At 38.4% G+C, this 19,096-nt stretch overlaps 1 protein-coding gene across 3 annotated transcripts in view; it reads right to left on the bottom strand.

The window, feature by feature from the left end:
- Positions 1 to 19,096, bottom strand: part of LOC117943461 (cadherin-22-like) — a 165,037-nt gene that overhangs the window by 18,041 nt on the left and 127,900 nt on the right. For all 3 annotated transcript variants that reach the window (XM_034869608.1, XM_034869606.1, XM_034869607.1), the window contains one exon: positions 9,471 to 9,592. In XM_034869608.1, coding sequence (XP_034725499.1) covers positions 9,471 to 9,592 — 122 coding nt within the window. The remainder of the gene's footprint in view (positions 1 to 9,470; positions 9,593 to 19,096) is intronic.

Genomic DNA, 19,096 nt, shown 5'->3' with positions numbered 1-19,096 from the left:
TATATAAATATATTTAAATACATACATAAATACATACATACATACATACATACATACATACACACACACACACTGTATATAAACTTTGATCATCTAAATTGGTAAGCCCTAATAATTTGATGACTCTTTAATTGACGAGAATGTTTTGGGATTTAGATTATGAACATATATTTAGCCTGTCGGCTAGCAATTGATAGACAAAGTATAAAAACCAATAATTCATGTTATAATTTACTACCTTTTGTTGTGGTGAAGCTAGCACATTTTCCAACTTGTAATATTCATATGAATAAAAACTGTGTTCACCAAAAAGCAAAGACAAACATAACAATTTGTCAATACATTGTATGTTTATGTCAAGTTACACACTGTAAGTAGGATGATGATGTTATATTGCCAAAAACGGTTTTAGAAACAGATATCTGCTGGTCCTGGCGAGACTTGTTTTTATATTATTTCAACCTAAACACTGATAAACATTATTTAGGCTTAAGGAATGTCCATTTGCAGAGAACCACTGAAGGAGCAAAAGGGCTATATCAAATAACACATGAAAAGGTCCATCCCATAAACCTTTTTTTCTGTAAAAAATTGACATGAATAGGGTAAATCTAATAATATATTGCAAGAAACAGTGAATATTCCCCTCTTGTCTGCTGGTTTTTCTGATACAATGTTAACATTTGAGGGACAAAAGAAGAGGCATTTCGTGACAAGTAGAACAAATGACTCACTCAGTCTCCTATGAAATACTGTCTGGCACAACTGTGAGTGTGTCTGGCTTTTTTTCTTTTTACTCTATGTTGGTTTGCTAATTCTCCTTTTAGTCTTTTATTTTCTCTATAGTCTCGCGTCTGCCTGTATGTGTTTGTTTTAGTAGTCTTTCTATATGTGCATTAGGTGAGTAAGTGTTGCGCTCACGTGTATGTGATGTGATTTAACTCGTGTGTGTGTTTCAGACAGGCTTAACATTTAGCAATTTCAAACTGACTCTTCCAGGGGTTGGAGGTTGGCGATGACGTGGCCAAACCGAGGTGATCTGTCGCAGTGACCCAGTCTGCCAGCTGTGAGATGGCACGGCAGAGCTGACAGGCCTCCGTTACCTCAGGCTATACTTAGTTTTGAGTTTCCACCCAGCCTTTTTTCTGCACACATGGCAGTATATGATATCTGTCCCTCTGCATTCAGTCAGATAAATGCCACGAGGTGGGCGCGAAAGAGGCTGAGAGGCAAAGATTGTGTTTACGTGTCATTCAGTGAGGTGCAGCAGATTGAAAAAAAATGAGCAAATCAAGAAATTAATCCAGAATGGTAGAAAATCAAGAGGGCCTATAAATCTTGTGAACTATAATAACAACATCACTTAGCCAAGACTTGTATTATCTTTGTTTGATCCAGTCATGGCTCAATGGTAATACTGTTGTTACACTGCAGCACATCTTAAAATCTTTAAGGCCCTATAGAAATGTGCACAATATGTATGGCACTAAATGTCCACTGTTGGCCTTGTTCATGCAGATTTACTTGCAATAAGATACATTTATATTTGAATTTTATGGATTTACATAACACCGTTATCCAAAATAGCAGGACATGGACATTTTGTTGTTCAAAGATTGACTCAAGTCTTGATTCTAAATGTACGACTGCTAACATCAGTTTTAGGTTATAATTCATTTAGTAAAGTTGTATTAACAAAACAATATGAAAGTTATAGACAAACACATCTGAGTTCATGTTACACGCTCTGTTCACTTTCAAAGATGCTCATATTGAATCATCGCACTTTTTTATAGATTCAAACTGATAACACGATTGGAAAATGACATGGTCAGTCCTCACTTTCTAAAACTGTTGTTTCAGGATTAAGACTTGGCTTTAGGGGCCAGGGGTAGATTTTTTAGCGCGGCCCCATATTTTGGGGGACCCCATATATTGCACAAGGCAACCGTATGGTGAAGAACATACATTCATTACAACACACTAATAATATTGTGCAAATTCTCTGCTTGCTGATGATCCAGCATCAACTGACAAATTAATGCACATGTAAATTAGGCTATTGATACAAATACTATTATTAATTTATTAGCTGCATCAGGCACATTTAAACTGGCTCCTCCAGATTTCCCTTTTTTCCATTTTCAAAAATAAAATATAAGTAGCTTTTTATTTATACTATGGCTTGGCTGAATACTTGATACTTATTTACTGAGAGATGTCAATCCATATTGTACAGTATTTCCAGCTAATCAAGATTTTAAATTGAACATTTAACTAACAATCAAGCCAATCTATTGCTTTCCATCTCTTCAACTTGGTTATCTTCTCCAAGCTGAGGGATGCTCCAAAAGCTAGAACATCAACTTAACGTTACTATTATTTGCCAACATCAAACATAGAGAGGAGAACATGTTTACCTGATTGCTGTCCCCGAAATACACTCTCATGCTGGGCTTTTTCTTCACTTATGTGAGTGGATAGTTCCCCTTTATCAACTCTTAGAAGTCTAAAACATTAAGGACACACTATTGACATTGGCGTAATTTGCAGGAGCTTACTCAATTTGCTTGAGTGTATGGGCCAATCAGCTCTGTTTCAAGCTCTCTTGATGGAGATTTCAAGCGCTCTAGGGGTCCTCTAGTAGCAACGGGGCCTGAAGCAACCACTTTGTTCACTTATGTGTCGAGCCTACTGTGGTGGCTAGCATTAAGGTTTATGGGTTAGCTTGGGAAAACGTAACGTCAACGAGGGTCCTCAAAAGCATGGACGTTTAAATGTGTTTATGTTGCAAACAGGGGTAGCTTGAGAGAGTTTTGATGCCAAAGGCAGAAAAATAAGCTCTCTCTGCCTTGCGTTGCTATTGCTAATGAGACAGTACATTTCTTCCAGTCAAATCTTCACAACACTCCAAAGACATGAAACAATCTGAACCGGCCTAAAAAGTCTTTCTGCAATATTTTGTTTTTGTTCAAATTTCTAGCAACCCAAGCTTTTTTATGCAAAGATCAAAACTGAACATGTAACTGATTCTCTAGAAATTGATTAAGAGGCCATGTCTTTTTGGCATGGTTGTGCACATGTGTTCCACATGATAGTATGACAGAAGTGTGAATCCATTCTGTATTTACCGTGTGCCTTTTCCCTTGTATTTATCTCTCTCCTTTTGCCCTTCGGTGAAGTCACTTATTTCGCTTTCTCTTTCATTCTCTGATCCTCAGCCTGCATAAGATCCCTAGAAGGCCCTGTCTATAAAAGGCGAGAAGCTATTTAACACTTTGGGTCATGGCCCTGGCTTGAACTGTATCCCCAAGCAAAAGCTCCTTAGCCTGTGTCACCCATTTTTTATTTACTTCTCTTGGCTATCCGTCCTCCTCTCTTCACATGCATTTTCCCTCTAAACACAAACAAAAAAGGTTGTGTTGCCAGCTTTCAAATAGGATCAAACCCAACCGCAGTTAAAAGGCTTAGGTTAATCTGATTTTCTCCATGGTTCCACTGGAAGCTAGACCTGAGCCAGGGAGCTGACACTCCATGAACAAGACTGGGTGATAACACAGCACACAACAGGAGACAATAGAACGCTCCTCATTAGCTAAGTAAACCGGGGTTGATCGGCTGTATTAAGAGTGTAACAGTTAAGGCTGTCTGTATACGTGTGTGGGTGTGTGCAGGCATGTCTGCATTTCACTGTGCATCCGTGCAGGGACAAACACGTAAAATTGTGTTCATGATATAATTTGTAGTAAATAGAAAGCAAAAGCAGATTCAGCTGAGACGGACACACAAGACAGATGAGATGGATGCACTGAGGGTTATGTAGGGAAAGGTACCCAGATGGGAGGTGAGTCCCCACAACGTCAGTGTAAAAACAGCTTTTGGTCCAGGACGCCACACACACACACACACACACACACACACACACACACACACACACACACGACTTACTGACTTGTTTTCACAGACTGTGTCACTTCATAAAATAATAATGACAAAAAAAACACCGCCAACAGAAAACACCGCATGTTATATGCCTTGTTCCATTGACAGCTTGATTGAACGATTCAGGTACACAATAAATGAATGTTTACCTATAATTAGCCACAATGAAGTCTTGCTATCAATCAAGTGATAATCATAATGGCTTACGAGTGGGTTTTAGCTGATATGCAACATGGAACTAAAAGACCACTCTTCTGTGGAAGGTTTTGAATCTCAATTGATTTAATTTCAAAATAGAAAAAAAGTGTTGCGTTCGCTCTAATTCTGCCAGTGTAGTAGGTCTATGAAGAAGGGGAGACAGGCTGGATACTGAACATTAGGGGCAGGAATCTCCGGGCACTTCACGATTCAACTCCGATTCAGAGACCAACGATTCAATTCTAAACCGATTATCGGTGCAGCTTGATGCCTCAATCTTTTTATCTAAATTTCTATGCATGATTTTAAAAAAATATACATATAAATCTGAGTTTGTTAGGTTTTTACGTAAACAGTATTTCCCAAACACAAATTTTAATCAAATGTTTTTTCTACTGGGGTTTGTACATTGTAGCAATTGTGAAAGTCACATTCTCTAACAGTGATCTTCCATGTCAGAGGCTCAGTCATGTTTGAAGGTGGAGAATTGGCTTCTCAGAACATGAAACATGAGGTGGTCCGATGTAATGTGATAAAGTAGACGAACAGCCTTTATTTGTTTTGCCCTATTATTTTATGTATGTGTAATTAGATCATGTGTGTATACACAAAACTTAATTTTTTTTGTGTGTGTTTTTTTCTGCACTCTTGCCAAAACTCTAAGTTGTTGTCCATTTGCCCATGCTCTTTCAGTCACTCTGTTTTTTTCTTTTTTTTTAAATTATTGATTATTATCAGAAACGAGCATTGACTCCTTCTAGAGAACATCTAAGAATTGATTATTTTTCCCACCCTTGCTGCACATAGCAGCAATAACTCGTCTTACTTCAGAGGACAGATGAAGTTGGCAAAGGGCTCTGGGCACAGAGGCATAGATAACGCAAAAGAAGGCAGCTTGCCAGTGTTTGACGTCTATTCCAGGTAAAAGAAAAATGGACTTAATAATGCCTAGAGCTGTTGCCTTGTCCATGTTTCAAAATTGATTAACAACATTCTGGGGAGCTAAAACTAAACTGAAGCTCATTTTACACACAAACATATGTTGGCTGATGCTTCTACCTCTGGGCTCCTCCTTTGGCAGCTTATTTTACTGAATAATTAAGTGCATCCTGGAAGGCAGTACACATTAAAGTCTTTTTAACATATCCGGCAAAAGCCCTCTGCTTCAATACAACCCTTTGATTTTGACCTTTGAATTTCTTTTGTAACGTAAGAGAACACCAAAGAAAAGCTTACAAAGGTAGGGAACCTTAGTGCTAACTTCAAACTTCACAGCAAGCACTGACAATACATTTTAATGTCTGACTACAAAATTTTCAGTTCCAAGGAGAAACAGACACAAAAATGTGCTATTTGTAGTTGTAGTTTCCATCAAAAGCGTCACTATTACTTAAAATTAATATACCTACATTCCCATAAGAAGATGTGATTTAAAACGACGATCTTGACTATTTTTTTGTTTTATTCCAAGTTGCTAGTGAGCATGGATTTGTACAAGGGTGGAAACACAATGCAAAGATATCTCTAATTATTGACAATGTTGGCATCTATGAAGTGTTAATATTAAGCTGTGCTAGTAGGTTGGCTTTATCCTCTGCTTTACCCTTATTTATTATAGTTTAAAATAGACATTACATTCTCTTTACACCTGGCTTGTATTTGAATCACAGATTCATTAAATGTTGACTTCTCACATATACTTTGCTTTTGTTTACAATTAAATAATTAAGACTATGTGACTCTGTTGTATGAAGTAATAAACAATAACAGATAATAATAATAATGGGCTGTGTTATCCCAGCTTTGTTCACATGCTGCCTCATGACAAACCTAAAAACATGCAACCTATTCACACACTACATCTGCTCATACTTTTTGCAAAGTCAAATGTACATGTGTGATTTTGATCCTAAATAATGAAATAATGACAAAATTAAAAGATCTTTTCATGTGCTCGCACGCATGTGTGTGTGTGTGGCTGATATTTCAGAGATGGCACTGAGGCTCCTTCTGTGCTACAAAGGCAGAATGAGGAGAGGAAAACATGCATCAATTTATCAATAGCAGCGTTTCATAAAGGCTGTATGACATCATCTTGTTTGCTCCAAATCCCTGGACCTGTGAAAGAGCTACCTCGAACATCGGATGTGGCCAAATTGCGCTGATTGGACCGTTGCCAAACAGCTCGATTAGCTCTTGATTACCCCAAAGGCTTCCAGATGAAGGCAGGCGCCAGCACCTCTGATTTTCTTAGTGTATTGTGAATCAAAATCTCACTTATTGATGGAGAGAAATTAAACTGAGAAATTAAGCGTTAAACTGGCTTCTGTTTGCAAGTCATTCCCTAAACTTGTATTAGTCTTGCTTCACTGGAAAGGTGTGTGTGTATATATGAAAATGACAGAGTAATCCATTCATGTGATTTTCTCATTCATTTCTTTCTACAAGTTGGAAGGCCAACAATATAAAGGCTCTATCACTGCCATTAATCAGAAAAGAAATGCTACAAACATCAGCTCTCGGCACCAGCACAGACACAGTGAATCCAATGAATCCACGGACCTAAAACATTTTCTCCACACCACTCACTCCATTTTTCAAAGGTAAAGATGCAGTGACTGACAACAACTAGTAGTTTTGAAAAAAAAAATATATATATTATTCTGAAAATAACATGGAAGAGAAAATTGTTTTCCCCATGCCCCCAGTGGTTATCCCTGAGGCTGAAAATGAGCATAAGAAAGCTTTGACCCAGGGGCAGGCCAACACATTTTCATTCAATCTCGGCAGCAGACTCCTACAGAGCCCCCCCACAACCTACACAAAGAGACAAGAAACTGGGAGACAATAATCGCGAAGAAGCGATGGTCAGATGTTCATGTCATGTGAGGGCTCCTGGACTGTCATAAATATAGAACAAACATAGCAATAGATAGATAGATAGATAGATAGATAGATTGGCAGTGAAGCTGAATGTATTCTCCTATGCATTTTGAAATCCCTTCCTTTGGCTTGTAATTACAGTGTGGAATATTTTGCTGCATTTCTCTTTAATGAGAACATTAAAAACCTCTTTCTTTTACAATGCTGGGAGCCAGCAATGATCTTTTTGCTGGAATACTAATCATCTCTGTGTGATTAGGAGCTGAAGGTTAATGTGGTTGCTTACAAATGGGAAAGGGAGCGAGGTGGGAGTGAAGGAGATCAGACCAGACAATGTTCTAGAATGGTGCAGGCGGACGGCTTTGCCGAGGCACAGGGGGGCTATAAGTGGTTAGGAGTCTGTGGATCAAGGGGAGGAGAAGCCTGAGCCTCATTACACATGTAAATGCATCTTCCAGCATGGAGGCCCCATTTTAAAGCTTTGCTTTTTTAATTATTCCTGTGTTCTGCAAATGATAATTGGGTTTAACTCAGCCCAAAGCCTGTTGACAGTGTAAGGAGAATAAAACACCCTAATGACTGTGTCCATTTATAATGGCGATCAGTGGAAAGACCTGGAAGGAATTTGTTTTGATTTTTCAAGACTCCCACTGTTGTATTGGGGCTAGATAATGATGCAACATTTAATTGTGTCACATGTTTGCAGGTGTATCCCTTTTTGTTTCATGGTTTAAGAAATAATAGAGAAGATTCATAAGAACAACTACATATTTCTGACTTTAGCTTTTGTAATAAAGGAAGGAAATAATGAGTGGTGATCTTTCATGAAGAGCTTGTTAAACAACATGCAGAAATATGTTTGACGAGCTAAATAGTCATACAAACGTTGTTTCCATTCAAATGGGATTTTCCCAAGTCCATTTCAACATTTGTATTTAGTTCAGCAAACAACCACAGTGCTGGAAATGATATACATGCAATATCTAAATCTGTGAAATATTAATCTTACTGACTTGCATCCAGCATAAAACAAAACCCAGAGGAAACATAATGTATATTCTTCGGGATTCATAAATTGCCTTTCGTCAGAAGTGTCTAATAAATCATGTTGTGCAATTGAAAACAATCCAAACCATATGTATGGAAATAATGAGGCAGCTATAGAAAGACATGATATGGTATTTGACACAGATATCACAATGTTGACTTGTGATACGGATGTATAGGTGTATTCTTCCTTTACTCGTGACAACTTTTTTACCTTCTCCACCTATCATCTTACCTCACCTAGAATCTTCACACCCTTTTCTCTAACAGTTCTGTCTGTTGCCAGTTTATGGCTTTTACATTTTAATGACAATGCACATGTTTGTCTTATTGTCTGTATTATAAAAGAACTCAGACTCAATGTCAGTGTTTCGCTTGTCCCACATCGTTGAAATCTTCTACTAATCACTCTTTTCACATATCATTGCACATGCTATGTATTATTTTAAATTAGCCTCTTGCACTATGTCACACAGCACAGAATAGCTCTATCAGTTTCATGTTCTGTTATAGTATGCATAACTCCCGCAAAACTGGATGTTAATGTCCAAATCTAGAAGAATGCTAATAGATGAGGGACCTACATCATACTAGGGCGGTGACTGCTGTCTTTGCTTCTATTCTGCCTGGCTGACCCACTACAAAATAAATATAACAAGATGTTTTTTTGGAATAGAGAGCAGGTACAATTAGGAATATAAATATTTGTTTTTTTTGTGTATTTTTACTTTCATGTTGTGTGATGCACTGCTTGAATTGATTTAAATGGAGTTATGCAACTTCCACTTTATGTGATGTTACATATATATCGTTCAATTTATTAATTCCTTGTTTAAATTAATCTACTTCTTCGTACAGTACTATTGTGACTAATGTGTATTATGCAAAAAATCAATCACTGATGTTCTATTACAGTATACTACCTACAGCTGTGTACACTTCAGCTCACTTCTCATCAATAGCTTTGAGTAGTGTACATTCATAAATATGGTCTGCTGAATATTGTGTGGGCTGTGCACTAGGGTTGCTGCTGCCTTTCAAACTGAATTACCCACAGCGAGTAAGTTTCTTTGTGGCATTGAAACAAGCTTTTTTTCTTCTTCTTTGTATGGTGTTATAATAATTATAAATTAATATTGCTTTGCCACAACAGTGTTTTTAAGTGCCTTAACTCCTGCCTTCATTATAATCCACACCAAGGAAATGGAGGATTAATCTGTGAAGCTACAATAACTCAATCAGCACAACATTCATTTTTAAAGGGTAAACAAATATCAAGTTTTGTCCATCTCTATTTGGACTTAATAAATGACCAGATTAAATTATCACTGTGGAAATACATGATCTGACATGATGAAAAGATCTGATTGAAATTTTCTTCAAATGAGGAAATTTCTTACCTGGCCTGGTTTAGCATCTTCACATATAGAAGCTTCGTATGGTGTTGCCAGTTCAGGAGGATTGTCATTGACATCCAAAATCCGAATACTCACTGCTGAGTGGGACGCCATGGTGTGGTTATCTACAGGAGTGACGGAAAGAAAACACATCAACGACATCTGTCTAGACACATTTAATTGGTCTTTGCGTGACATTCTATGACAGCTGCATTTGCAAAACATTTACAACAAATGACAGTAAGTATAGTGGTTGGATAAATTAGGGGACGGCAGCTGCTGCTAACATACCTATTTTGACACAAGATGCTGACCCTTAATGCTCTTCTTGTAGCGTGACCATGTGTCCCAGTTTATGCATTTTTATCCCCTGTTCCAAAAACCACATATTGAGACAATGTCCCATTCTAGATTTCAAAAGTTTAAACACTAGAGGACAGTCAATTTTCTAAAATCTGGCTTTTATTGAAGGGCTGTAAAGAAAGCAGGGAAGGCTGTCAGCACAGAGATGTGTTTGATGTCAATCAAACTGCGCACACTTGGGTCAAGTGGAAGTTAACCTGTCACCGTCTTTGCTACGCTAGGTACCCAAGAGGAAAATTATGAGTCACTTTGAAGGTACAAACTATGCAGATTCAGGTGGAAGGAAACTACCACAAAGAAAAGTACAAAGACTAGGAAACTATTGATGACTGGGAATACATGACTGCAAGTAGACTATCACATTAGACCATAATTACTGGAACACTTTAGCTTCCTTTTAGGCTTACTGTATATAGGAGATGGTAAACCTGCATTAAAACAAGTTCTTCACATGCTAAAGGCCTAACCTGTAACCCACATAGTCTGTTGTGTGCTACTGAATAAACCAGAGGGCAAATCCCTCCCAAAACATTGTATTGTTGACAAAAAAAAACGAGACTAAAATGTTTTGCGTGAAATAAAAACTAAGTTAATAACTTTCTTCATTTTTGTCAACTGTCATCTCTACTTTTTCAACATAAAATAGAACTAGTGCAGTGCCCGTTTGGAGCGCTGTGGCTCAATCAGGCTCGGCTTGGCTGCGGCCCATCTAAAGGTTCGGCGTGTCCCCTTTTTTATTCATCTGGCCATCACACATCCAGGTAGCGATGTGGCCCGGGCGGGGGAGGGGGGAAGCCCGGTTCAGCCTGCTGGAGAAGCGTGTAGCGATGTTTTCCGGCCCCAGGCAAGGGCAGGGAGGGAGGGAGGAAGCCCGGCTCGATATAAAACCAGACGCGTTTAACAAAGTTGCATTCAACAAAAATCATTCAGAAAGTGTATTTTATCAGGTAATTATGACACTTAAACAATACTTGTGATGTGTTAAACATCTAATGACTGAAATGGTTATCAGAAATAATTTATTTATAAAAAAGACTAAAATGCTTTGACTAAAGTTTCCTGTGTTCTCTTTTGACTAAAACTAGACTAAAATGACGAGACCTTTAGTCGACTAACAAAAAAACATACGTGAATGACTAAATATGACTAAAACTGAAACTAAAATAAAAATAAGCAAAATGAAAACTACTCTCAGCATTGGTGAGGTGTCTTACATTGTCCCACACCAAAGTTAAACCACATTTGGTTTGTTGGGATCTGCTCACCCTATCTTCTTGTCTGGCTTCAGTATGATCAAGATAAAACTCAGATGGACGCGATTTCCCACCAGAAAGCAGAGAGTTGGTTAGGCACTGTGGCTAAGTGCGGAAAGGTTTTAATCTAATGTCTCCTCAAATTGCACCCATTACCTAAATAACACTTTATGGTACCAGTGAGTGAAATAACAAATGGAACCAGAAATGAATTTTTTTCTCTCTAGGTCCTCACTCTCTTATAATGATACAACAGTATATAGCTGTTTAATAGCCTGAGTGCAAGAGGCACACCTCAGCACGATAATAACGACACAATTGCAATGTAGTGCTGTAATTTTGTTTCTTGTGCCATTTTCAACTAGATAACACACAAGGATTAACACCACAGTGCACAACGCTCAAGACATTTTTCCTAATGGGCCAGAATGTAAATGTGGGAGTGGAGAAGATTATATAATTAGTACAATCCAAACCCATTTCAAATTAACTTGACTTCTCCTTGAATCTCAATTCTCATTCGTAACCATATGATTATGTCTGTTGGAGTTTCAATTTTACTCACAAGACACTATGTACAGTACAGAAGGGAGCCTGTGGCCCCAAGTCTGTGCTTGTGTGTAAGAGGTGAGTTAGAGAGAGAGAGAGGGAGAGAGAGGGAGAGAGAGAGAGAGAGAGAGCATTATCTCTGTTTTAAATGAGGGATCTGGTTGCTTCAAGTGTTTTGGATATCTTGGTTAATTAGAGTACGTAGCTCATAAATAAATCAGTATACACAGCTGCCACCACCACGTTAATGTACCCTACAGAAAATGAAACAAAATGCAGCTACTGAAAGTGATCCAATGATGGATAAACACACAAACATTCTTGCAATAAAAACAGCTCCAATGAATGAATTTAAATTGTTGTAATTATGTAAATATATGCAGATAGTTAAGTGTAATTAAGTAAACTCACTCTTCAGTGTGAGTACCTTCACTTTGTGAAATAACTAATGTGTATACATGTGGAAACTAAATTAGCACCGGTAGGCAGTGTTGGACAATAACACATTACTTCATTATATATTACTGTAATATTATTACTTTCCACATTAACGAGTAGTGTAAGGGATTACAATTTACAAAACAGTAATTTACAGTTCGAATCAAAGTAACTCTACCTTACTGCATTACCTGTGATTTGTTTTTTGTTCAAGGTTGGCTTTCTTATATAATGACGTGATGTAAAGGTCAGGGCCAGGGCAGGTCACGTCACCATGTGACCTTTTGGCCACGCCAAAAAGCTAAAAAAGTGTGATGGAGAGAGGAATCATTTCAACAGCTGGAAGAATTGTCATTATATATAAAGGCTTTGATCCCAGTGGGTGCTCCAAAGCTCTAGCACCCACGGAAAACATTGAGCACCCACGTGTGCCAGACTACCAGTAGGCTACAGTCATTTAAAATTAAACTTCGCAGTTGGTGCTAAGTGGAGCGTCATAGTATAAGTTGTTATGTTGCTGTCAGTCCCCTGCGCCATATCCTATCCACCAATCACAGCGTCTCTCGGATGAAAACGCCTCATTAGTGACCCCTCCTTCATCGTCCCACTATACAGTGCGTTCATTTTCATTAGGTAATCAGAGTGAGACTAAAATGGACAGATTTGTTATTAAAAAAGCAACACTTAATGCTGCAAGTGCATCAACAACATCCAAAGGTGGCATTAATTCTTAATTTCCCACAAAGCTGATCACGGTTACGTGTCAGCTAAACTTCTCAACATGTCACTATGAGCAGAGTCCTTTGGCACTCTCGCCTTGTGCAGGCATGCACAGCGAGTTAATATGGTTATGAGAACCTGTGTCGCCAGGACCTTTCCATAATGTAAGCCTACTGTATAGGAAACTTAATTGGTCTATGCAAATGCACGATTGTCTTTGTAACATTCAGGAACAGCCTGCATGCAGAATTGTAGGCAGTTTGGCTGATTGTTGAGTCTAGCATTTTAAATTTAAATTAATAGACACTTATTATTACTAGTAATTAACTATTGCTATTTAGTAAAAGTCTCACAACTCACTGTGAGTCTACTCAATCCAACTGGAGGCTACCTCTGTAAAAATATTTGTTGACTTTGCACCAAAAGGGTTCTCTGCAGTGTTTGCTAAAATTTTAATGTTAAATCTGTAATAAATGCCCAAACAGAGACAGAGAGTTCATCCAACAGGCCCTCAAGCAAAAAAAATGTTTTTTTGATCTGCTATCCCTATCCCAGAGGGACGGATGCATTTTGGAAACTACTGGGTTCAGTTTAGAGAAATCTTATGGTTAAACATTGCCTGTTGGTTGACCTCAAAATACTTCTGTTTTTGCCACAGTCAATACGCCAATATGTATTTCAATAAACAACTTACACACTTCCGGAAATAACTCCTAATTATCACTTGGTCTTCTACTGGCCCTGAAGACTGGACAAAGGTCCTTAAAAAAAGAAAAACTCAATTTCCCTCTACAAAGTCGGTCTTCTATTTTTTTGGATCACAACATTTACTTCACCTCTAATTTATGTCTACACAGAAATTAGTGTTCCATAAAGAGGAAATTACAGCTTAAAGGGTGACATGTTTAGAGGCGTGTTTGCTTTAATTGATAAATCTCCTCCACACTCAGCCGTGGTAATTGCTGCTTTCTCGCCCCACCTCAGCTCCACCCAGTTTCCTCTTTGTTGCCCACATTTGGTTTTTTCTTGCTCCAGCGACCTTGTCACATGAGGATGTTAAGGGTAAACATCACGCTTTAAAAAGTAAGAAACCTGCGGGTGAACTCAGAGGCACAGTGTGTCTATGGGCCACAAGTAGGACAGAAGAAAAAGACCACCAGAGACAGCCAGATAACCTATTTTCAACTGACTTTTGCGGGAAAATTCTCAAGCTCTCTCTCTCTATCTCACCACACAGTTCTGCCCAGCAGTGGCACAGCAGCTAATGTGAATGCTGGTCTCAACTAATGCATAATCCACATATCAATGCGGGGCTTTAATTGGCTGTGCATTTATGTTCTTACTGCTCTGGTAAAAACCACAGAGCTCCGCCAGTGCTAGATATCGCCTCTCTTCTTCTAATTTCTTCTTCACCTAATGTTGCTGTCCCTGCTGTGCCAGAATGAAAACCAGCAATCATAAGATGTTACACATTTTACATTTCAATTCCCAGAATTGAAAACAGATGTAACAATGTGAGAATGCCCCGCCTCTACCCACCCAAAACTTTGTCCATGGGGAAAAAAAAAGAGTTATTCAGTGAGACAGGTTCATTCATCTGGACCAAGTAGCGCCGTTCTAAATCTGTCTTCAGATACAGAAGAAGAATAAAAGGATTTCAACAGATTATGGGCATGCTCTGCATATGTACGCCACTCACCAGCTGTTGTGAATCTTTAAGAATGACAGAGAGTAGATCGCTCTAGCATTGCATTATACTGCCATAACTACAGGGAAGAGAGATAGAGGATATGAGAGTGTGTGTGCATGTCTTTGCATGCTTGTGTGTGCTACTGTGTGTGTGGGTTTAGGCCTTTCAGTAGTCTCATGCTCTTTGTGACCAAATGGCTCATCTTTTTTTGGCTGGAGGGAACAGTTTGGTTTAAAATGTCACTTTTGTCAGGAGGGGAAATTGAGGATAGAGATGTACTCAACAGTGTCTGCTTCTGGTCTCTTTATTGAGCCGGAGGCCCTGCCACATAGGCACAGACACTACAAAGTATTATGTTCATTTTTCTTCAGTTGCATCGTGCCAATATTACACAGATTCACCAGTGTACAACCAAAGTCTCTTTATAGCAGTTTGATTTATGTGTTGGACAGCTGTAAATGCCTGTTGAGTAAAAAACAAACAAACAAACAAACAAACATGTCAGTACCCGCTGAATACAATAAATAATTGAACAAAAAATATATAAAAATATCTGTATAAATATATATTCATATGTATTAGCCACATTATATAGTATGGCAGGAAGAAAAAATAAACACAAAAACCCATTACAAAAGACAAAGTTTTCACCAAAAACAAACAAACTTCAGATGCTGATCCCCATATGCACTAACAGTAACTCATTCCATTACAATATTCCGCCAACAAACATGGGAAATAATTTTCCCACTATCAAGATTAAGCAGATTTAGCAACTGGAAATACACACATCTTATACACTAGGGGTAATCAAAACATACTTTTAAATGCATGGGTTTTCTCTGTGCTATTCAGGCTGCTTTACATTTATTACCATGAGAAAAAAAAGGTGAAGGACAAAATGAATGCAAACAACAATCTCGCTAAACCTACAACACGACCCCAAACAAATACACGAAATCCCAATTGGTCTTTACATCTAGACACTAACTGAGACATGCTCTCTGAAAACGCTACATGAAAAATGCTAAACACACTAACTGATGTTTCATAAATATCATATCAATTATAAAGGTGATTGCATGAAAATATAATTTTACCAGTAATGGCATTAGTTTTCTATGAGGAAAATTAATGTTTCAGACCAAACCTGTTCCAAATTCCTAATCCTCTGGGAGCTTTGTTATGATTGAACAATGGCACATGACTAATTTTTGTGTAAATGATAGACGTTTAGAGTCATCCTAAAACTTGATCTCTCTAATGAACTTGTTGCAAGGACAGCTCAAGTACATTGGGGACGTTTTGACCATACTGGCAGACAAAATTGTTAACCGTTATTCTTCTGAGGTATCAGCACAGTCCCGATTTTTTACTTCACTGATGTCAAGAAGATACATTTCACAATGTAACAATGTATGTAATGTGACAACGGAAATAACTTTACATAAATACAATAGCAACATACCTACAAGTTAATTCTTTTTTTGTGTTTGTATTTTCCCGGCCTGTTACAGGGTTTAACTGCAGATAAAGTCAGCTGGGTGTCAGGGTCACACTTATTACTTACTTTATTAGGGATATTACTTATCCCTAAGAGCTTTCTTTGAAAGAATTGAAGTAATAATCTACTCTATATCTTATGCATACAACCAATAAGCTGTATCAGTGTTTTACAAAAGTCTTCAGCAAATTTCCATGACCTTATGATATGATAATAGTCATTAAAAGTATGCTCTGTGTGGGAAGCACAATAACTCATACACATTAAATATCATAAGAACATCAGATTTCAGGCGTAGAAGCATTGAACTTCTTCAGCTTCCATAATCACTGCTCCTCCTGGTGGATAGATAAACCATTGAAACGGATTTCCACACACATGGGGCATCTAGGTAGTCTTGTTGAAACCAGACCCTTCTGAGATGTAAGTGAGAGTGGGTCTGGGGAGGATTCATTCAAAGCCCATTTCCAAATGGACGTCACCAACAAACACCGCACAAATTCCTCTGGGCGCAGTCCTGAAGCCAATCTGACCAACCATCCAGGTGACGTAGCAGCGACATAAATAAAAAGGTGATTCCCGACGCTGCGCTATCATCAACGTGTAAAGCCTGCCTCATTTGTTGTGATACAATTTTGAAATATTGGAAATTGGCTCGAAAAGGCTCTTGGCCAAACTAATTGCAGAGCAAATCTCAAATTTGCCGTATGTTCTTCAGGGTTTTCCCAGGCTAGCATCTAGGGGCATTACCAGTCGGCCCCGGGAAGGTCCAAGTGGAAACGCAGCATGGTTAATGAAGGGGACCAGTTTAATTGGTTAATTGCATTAATTTAAGTTGTCTGCATTTAATCCAAATTTACCCTTACATGTCACTTCATTGTTTTAGCTTATTGGCAACTTTAGCCTCATTTTTATGGTGGACAAAATATTCCTCACATGTTTTTGTAATATCCTGTTATTATTTAAATGAGTAAATCAGCATGTCACCTTTAACTAACAGCAGTAATCTTGAAGGTATTACACTGCGACACACTGGAAAAGATGCACATTTCACCAATCAAAGTCTCTTAACAATCAAATATGCAATGGTAATCAGTGCAATAATGCGATTGTGAATATGCTGCACTCCGGTGGTGAATGCATCAAGTCTCATCAAAAACACTGAGTGGAATTTGAATCATGAATGCACAGATGAAAAAGCAACCAAACAAAAAGTTCACTTGACATTTATCCCAGTGAAGACTGGTACTCTTTAAAGCACATCAATCCACAACAAACAACATTTACATAATCTTGATGTCTATGTACTGATTCCTCTTGACAATATTGAGAGACTAACGCAATGCAAGTGAGCAACTCTGTAGCCCTGACCGCTAGACTTTTCCCACAAGCACTCTTTATACTATGGATGACAACTAATTGACATGTAAATGTCAACCTACCAAATGTAGAAAAACAAAACACATCAAACAACTGTTTGAGTATTCACAATATTCTCCTTCTCTACAACAACACTGACAGTAAGGACATGTAAGTAATTAGACAAGACAAGACAAACTAGCAGTATACATCACCCAGGCCACAGCCTCTGGTCCCTGATTACACATTATTATGTCTCCCTATCCTTGTTGACGGATGTGCTTTGAACTACAACAGCATCTCATCCAAGCACAGCTCTGTGGTGCATTCCTTGTCAAAAAACTTTCTTTACCAAATGTCATCTCATTATGACTCCCAGTTTAATGAGAACTACCAATTTTACTGTACCCCCCCCTTTCTTCTTTAGATCCATTTTCTTTTGCATTTTACAACTGTGATTGAAAAGTGACACTTACCTCCCTTCACAATGTTGCAACAAGCATGTGACTCATTTGGAGTCAAAACAGCATGCATTTGTTTGCCAGACAGCAAGTGGGAAAAGTTATGCTGTAGAAAATGTCTCTGATAGTGCAAGAGATAAAGACTTTCCAGCTACTTTGGTATATTTCCTCAGGGTGATGCTCTTTTTCCCCACCTACCTGTCTGGCCAAAAAAGCAGCTATGCAAGGAGATATCATACTTGCTATCAGTTCTCGAAAATTATATGTCACTCTAACTTACCCTGATATGTTTTTATGGAGAACACTGTCAGGAAGCCTCGGCTAGCAACAGTGCAGTTAAATTACTCCTATACTCAGGGAGTTCTGTGTTCTCTGGCAGGGAGACAAGTCATATTCAGAACAGAGGTGGTCTCCTCTGTGACAATTGTCTTTTGGAAGAGGTGCTCATGGTTGCTACGTTTAATTGGGTGAATTTAAAGACATGTTGTATGTGCATGTATGTATACTTGTGTTTAATTGGTTGGGTGTCATCCACATGCATTCTACTCGTACTTAAACAAAAAACATCTTGACTTAGTGCACAGACATGTGTGGTAATTGACATTTCGGACCGTATCTTGCACACCGCCAGGGCCTGAAGTTAACTTTTTTTGACCACCTGCTTTTTACCAGTGACCTTTTGTGACTCACAAAGATAATAAACAGGAATTGCTGTTATGTTGCTGAGATGACGCTCTGATTGGTTTATTGCATATTTTGCCGAAAACACACCTATGATTAATGAAGACACAAAGTACAACCCTTTTGAACCATGTGCCCGGCGAAGAGACTCTTTTTTTCCGCCATCAAACTAGCAAAAGTGGATCTGGACGCGCCCTAAACGCACCTGCGCCATGGGCTTCACGCCATGCGCTTAGATCGTTAAAATAGGGCCCTGAGTGTAATTGGTGGAGTTTTGTAGCCGGGTTTAATCCTTTGGCACAAACTCCTGGCATTGTCATAAGCTGTTGTCACTAGTCCAAAAGGAATTCAGTAGCAATGCAATGGTTCAAAGGTCAGTAAAGGACTGGGGAAATAATTAAGGGTTGCGCCACAAAACTCTAGTTTTAACAATGTCTTCAGATATGTTGACCTTGTGGCTCTCCAGCGATAATGAGCAGAGGGACCCAAGAAAAAAAAGAAAATGATTATGGAGAAAATTAAGTCCTTTCTCAACATACTCTCTCTAGCTGCTTTACAAGTCCCCCCTCTATTTCCATCTCTCCTGTGGCCGTTTTTGCTTTCTGTGTCTC

The sequence above is a fragment of the Etheostoma cragini genome, chromosome 4 (genome assembly GCF_013103735.1).
Source record: "Etheostoma cragini isolate CJK2018 chromosome 4, CSU_Ecrag_1.0, whole genome shotgun sequence".
NCBI lineage: Eukaryota > Metazoa > Chordata > Actinopteri > Perciformes > Percidae > Etheostoma > Etheostoma cragini.
The sequence above is the reverse complement of the archived record's forward strand: the minus strand, read 5'-3'. Positions and strand labels throughout refer to the sequence as shown.